This window comes from Mytilus trossulus, chromosome 3 (genome assembly GCF_036588685.1).
Source record: "Mytilus trossulus isolate FHL-02 chromosome 3, PNRI_Mtr1.1.1.hap1, whole genome shotgun sequence".
Classification (NCBI taxonomy): Eukaryota; Metazoa; Mollusca; class Bivalvia; order Mytilida; family Mytilidae; genus Mytilus; species Mytilus trossulus.
Genome location: NC_086375.1, coordinates 48,056,888 through 48,062,887, shown reverse-complemented (window position 1 = coordinate 48,062,887; position 6,000 = coordinate 48,056,888). Strand labels below are relative to the sequence as shown.

General features: G+C 30.8%; 1 protein-coding gene across 2 annotated transcripts in view; it reads right to left on the bottom strand.

The window, feature by feature from the left end:
* Positions 1 to 282: 282 nt before the first annotated feature.
* Positions 283 to 6,000, bottom strand: part of LOC134711683 (zinc finger FYVE domain-containing protein 26-like) — a 43,678-nt gene continuing 37,960 nt past the window's right edge. For both annotated transcript variants that reach the window (XM_063572447.1, XM_063572448.1), the window contains 7 exons: positions 5,392 to 5,589; positions 4,764 to 5,017; positions 4,240 to 4,414; positions 3,821 to 3,880; positions 2,949 to 3,131; positions 1,778 to 1,828; positions 283 to 496 (listed from right to left, as the gene is read on the bottom strand). In XM_063572447.1, coding sequence (XP_063428517.1) covers positions 329 to 496; positions 1,778 to 1,828; positions 2,949 to 3,131; positions 3,821 to 3,880; positions 4,240 to 4,414; positions 4,764 to 5,017; positions 5,392 to 5,589 — 1,089 coding nt within the window. In that variant the 3' untranslated portion in view covers positions 283 to 328. The remainder of the gene's footprint in view (positions 497 to 1,777; positions 1,829 to 2,948; positions 3,132 to 3,820; positions 3,881 to 4,239; positions 4,415 to 4,763; positions 5,018 to 5,391; positions 5,590 to 6,000) is intronic.

The following is a 6,000-nucleotide window of genomic DNA, read 5'->3' as shown; positions in this document are numbered from 1 at the left end:
GGGGGATTTCCCCCATGAAGGTTCCTAAATGGAAATTTTAAAAGAGCAAATTTGTCCACAATTTTAAACGGAACAGTTAAATTTACAATGGCTATAGGCTAGTAAAAGATGAAGAAGCCCAAAAACAACATTATAATGTATTTGAAGACCCTCTTGAATGTTTTGTAGAACTATAAGAGCCATCTTGCACGTAAAACACCCATGGGCATATTGAAAAGTTGGCAGGTATGACTCAATTAATTTTATTTTGAATTCAGTCACATATTTGTTATATTCTCTAGCATTGGGATTAACAACCATCAACACAAATAAACTGCATGTTAAAAGATCATGTTTTTTTCTTCTGTTCTAGCCATTTATTACATATATTTTTGACCGCTGTTTGTCCCATCCTCTGAGCAGCTCCTGCTATCCTTTGGACATCCTCTACTCTCTCTGCTTTAACTGCCATTAGATAAGCTGACCTCAGTTTACCACACAGAATATAGGCATTGATCTGTAAAAATAAGATGATAAACAATTTATATTTAATTAAATAATACTGCAAGCAGAAAAACATAAATGCAGAGAGACCCTGTACGTGATTACCAAATAGATTGACTGTCATTAATTACATTATTGATAGGGTTTCCTGTCTATATTATTTAGACATTGATTTTTTTTTTTAGTAAAAATCAATTTGAATTAGGATTACAGTGTATTAATAATGCAGTCTTATATAAATTACTTAACCAATCACAATTAGTTCAAATCACCTTATTCAAATAGGGTCATAAAAAACAAATATTTTATTTTTCACCTGGAAAGACCCTTGTTGAAACAACAAACATAGAATTCTAATATGATATGCTTCTTTCTCTTTGTGAATAAACACATGCTTTAAATCCAATAAAATTTGTTTGCACATGCATATATTGACTACTGCAGAATAATAAACTTTATCAAATTGACATGCATTTAATATATTTTTTTAATTTAAAACACTTTCAAACTCTTAAATGATGCTCATGTTCTTACTCATTAATTTATTATGACTATATTTATTGCATTTCTAAAATTGACATATTTGACCATTATTTTAGCCCTCACCATCACTCCGGCAAAAATAATCATGAGTATAATGCCTAACAATGTTAAAACTACAATAAAGTATAGCTTGCACTGATAAACCCACACTTCTCTATAGAAGAAGCCATTTTCCCCTGGTGCTTGTATTTTTTTTTATTTAAATGGTATGATTGCCCACAACGAAGCATAGATTCAAATTTCCTAATATGTTCCACAACTGTGTCAATTTACTTTGTCATACATCCTGTTATATATCTGTGCTAATTTAATTTTAAAATAATACACAAAATCAATGCCTTAACTCATCATTGAGCCTATGTGAGGAAATGCCTTGAGAACCATTGTGGATATACCAGGCAATGCCTCAAGACATCATTGAGGATGAAAGGGTTAAAGCTAACTGGTTTAAAAAGTGTTTCTTCAATTTGATAGATTTCATTTGATATATTTGAAGAAAGAGAGGAGTATGCTTTGAAAAGAAATAAATGAAATGTTCTAAATATGAAAATCAATTTCATTTATATAACTCGAGGAGTCATTCACTATGGCTTTTGACAGCATATCTTAATAAGGATAAAATTTTGAGCTATCAAGACAAAAGCTTATAACATGCTTCAATTTTGTTGTTACTGCAGCTGAATTTTAAATAAATAAAGAATAGTAATATTCTCAGTTTTAAAAAATTAAAGCTATAAAACACATATATTACCTTGTGTGAATCTTTCCTCAGAAGTTTAATTAAATTTTCTGCCTCTTTTGCCTGAAAAACAAGAATACTCTAGTAAATCTGTGAAAAGTGACAATTACAATAAAGTAATATAAATGCAATATCTTTTTACTTCCCAATAATTGTTTTCAATAACAATTTCATTTGGAGTATGGAGAAAACTTGTAGTAAGTCTATGAATTAATCGTATTTGTCACACAATTAATACAATATCTGCAAGCATAACTGTAAATGATGCAGAAAACTAAACAGAAGTGGGTAACCTAAAAATAAACAAATACCCAGTACAGGTAATACTTCTCATTAAACTCATATATTCCAAATATCAGCTAGATATCTGGAAACAGGAGGAATTACAACAGTGGGGGAAGATATGTCATTAAGTTAAAATAAACTGTTGACTAAAAGAAATGTCCTGCCTTTAAGCATAAAATTCGAACAATCTGATGAACATCAACCTTGCTTATCAATTCAATGGCTGGACCATGATACAGTGGGTAATATGGCCTGAAATGGTCGACAAACTGAGATTTGCAGACAGTTATATACGGGTGCCACATGTGGAGCAGAATCTGCTTACCCTTCAGGAGCACCTGAGATCACCCCTAGTTTTTCGTGGTGTTTGTGTTGCTTATTCTTTATTTCCTATGTTGTGTCATGTGATGTGTACTATTATTTGTCTGTTTGTCTTTTTCATTTTTAGCCATGGCGTTGTCAGTTTATTTTTTGATTTATGAGTTTGACTGTCCCTTTTGTATCTTTCGTCCCTCTTTCATAAGACTTAATAGAAATTTTAAAGTCTATGAAAAGTAGTTTCCTATCAATCAAACTTGAGCAGAAACTTATAACTGAAGATCGCAAATTAATTCAAAGTCAGTCCTAAGGAGTAGGGCCTCAAAAAAGTCACCAAACTGATATGTACTGATAGTAATGCAATTTTATATTCAATGACAATGATCATTAGGAAGTAGTTTCTATCAGTTTACTTAAGAATAAAACTTAACAATAGTTGAAGTCAATCCCAATGTCTCACTTTCTATGACTTTTGTTGCAGGCGAGACAACTATTTCAAGTTTGAAACTCTCATGTAAGATGTAGGAACATATAACATACTTACCCCAACCCTCTTTAAAAAAATAATTTCTATATGTACCTCATTTGGATTATCAGCCACCACAAGTATACAAGCTCCAATCATTTCATCAATCATGTCATCTTCTCCCATGCCTACTTTCACCAGACAATCCAGTAACTGTCTGATGTGATCATATCTCTGATGTTTAGCCATCTCTCTAGCAGTATGTGTATAAATAACTTGTCCTCCAAGATTACATTCCTAAATAAAACACAGTTCAATATGGAAAATTGATTGATTATGATCTTTTTCCTTGTACTGATAGGTGTTTTCTTTTATTACATGTAATAGATGTTCAGAGATTTTACTTTTTATATTGTCTGGAAATTTATAAAATTTATTTGTATGAGCTTTAAAAGAAAAACAAAAAACAAGACAAAAGGAGCTTTTCTCCTGTATTGTAAGGAGTACAAATCAATTTTGTATTTCAGACAATAATGAAATACATGTAAACAATGTTCTAATATGTATTGATGTTGATACCTTGAATATAATGTTATTCTGTGTGTTTATATATAATATTTATTTATGCATGGTTGTTTCATGTTTTCATGTATTATCATGTTTATGCATGTTGGTTTTACTGTGTTTATATTTTATATTGTCAATGAGACAATTATTCACCAAAGTTCAAATAAAGCATGGTTGTTTTATGTGCTTATATATAAAATATATATATTCATGGCTTTATGTGTTTTTTAAATAATTTTTGTATATTCATCATGGTTGATTTCTGTGTATATGTATAATACTTGAATATGCATTGTTGTTTTACATGTTTTAATATACCAAATAAACCTAACTTACACAATATTAAATGTTATTTCATGTGTTGATAAACTATACATACAATATTTCTTAGAGGTTCTTAAATTACCACATGTTTGTACCTTTATAATTCTGAGCCCAAGTTCAAAAGCAGGAGGTATTTCATTGCCACTCAACAGGATCTATAAATATAAATAAGAATATATGGTATGAATGACAATGAGACAACTGTCCATCCAAGTCACAATGAATAAAAAAATAACAATTATATATAGGTTATAAAGTATGTCCTTCAACACAGAGCCTTGGCTCACACCAAACAGCAAGCTGTCAAGGGCCCCAAAATGACTAGAGTAAAACAATTTATGGGTGAGAAAAAAAACTTTCCCAGTACTATAGACCATACCTTGTACATTTCTACCCATTTACTATTTACAGTTAAAATTTAGAAACCTAGATAAGGGTCATAAAAAGACCACTTTTACACAACACACAGGCTTTTTCTAATCAGTTGAATATCTTCAATAACTAGTGCTCTTACCATGTTGACAAGGTCTGTCCTTGTTTTATTAGTGCCAAACATTGTAGGTAAGGTTGATGATTTTGAGTTAGCTATATACTTAGTGGCGACAGCTGCAGCATTAGAGTCTGTGTTCTTCAGACAATGATGTAAAAGCTTTGTCACTTCTATCTGGATACTGATCGTTTTTAGATGCCTGAAATATATACCGGTAATTGTGAAAAGTACACATATAATACTGTTATAACCAATTTTAGATGATTTTTCATGTTTAACACTTATTTCAGCACTATAAGCCATTTCTTCATGGTTTTTAACTGAATATATCTTTTTTTAATATGAAAACTGATTTCAAAAATTATAATCTTTTACCTAAAAAAAAAGGAAGAAACAATGAATTTTGCATTTACTTAAATTCAATGACTTGATAAAGCTGACTTTTGATTGGAAAAGAATATATAATAACCTTGATATGACCTCCAACTTGTATTAAGGTAATTTCTAGTAACATGTTTACTGTTTGTTTAACATTTTCGTTAACTCACTTGCCAACTTGTTCCTCAGTCTGGATGAGTACACCAGAGTCAGTGTTAGATTCATTTGACCTTTCCCTTGACCCTGACTTAGGACCTTGAGGTAGAGGTCGACTGACACTTCCCCACTGTGATGGATCCATGTATGACTGAAGATGATTATGAGCTTTATACAGGAATGATATCCTTTCTGCAAGGTCAATGTAACTTTCAGCTGACCTCTGATAGAAACATGTGATACAAGTCATGGCTGCTCTTACAAAATCCTGAAAATATATTGATTTTTTTTTATGACAGTTTTAGCAACATGTTTATTGCAAATTTCAAATTATGCTGAAATATAAATAATCTTCAAATTTACTATTTCAATAACATGTAATTTAGGTTAGGACAAAAAAAAAACACATTTGTCTGAATGAATAAAGAATGTAGAGTGTACATCAATGTGACAGCAACTTAACAACTAAAAACCTAAAAAAAAAGTTTAGATGTTCCCTTTTTTCAACAAGTATCTATTTCATATGTATAGCTTTGAATCATCACACGACTATCAAATTCTTTTAAGAGTTGACATAATGAAATGAACAAATTATAAAAAAGATATGCATCTCTTTGGAACAAATTTATTGGTTGAACGTACCTTCATAACTAACTGGAATTCATACAGAATGTAGTGTAACTTCTGTTTCAGTAAATATTTACAGGTAGATTTCAGGTAAAGATTCCATCTTTCAAGAGAAGGATCTGTCATAACAATTTGGTCTACCAACTTAGCCCATTCTCCACAGCTAATGGCAGGTACCAGTAAGGCTTCGACAAACACTTCACTGGAACATTTCTGTAATAGATATTCAGATATGATGACTATTAAAGAGGCACTAACCAACAGCATATGTCATCTTGATATCATCAATATTTCAACAACCAACAGATCACATAGTAAGCATTGAGATGGCTTCACTCAAATTACACATCTTTTCAGAACATATAACATACTTTAAATCACCTTTTGCCTACAAAATGGTCCAAAGAATACACATAAAAATCTTCACTGATATTGGCCATTGCAGTTTGAGAAAACAATATAAAAAAAATCAAGAATACCGAACCTGCAGGTTTCTTTGACTCCTTTAAAGTACTCTTTAAAATTGAAACATCAATTATATTTTGAGTAACAATGCTGACCAAGATGTAATGTTTTACCAAAAATATAGAAAAAGGTAAACAATTGGCATTTAAGGGCAATTAA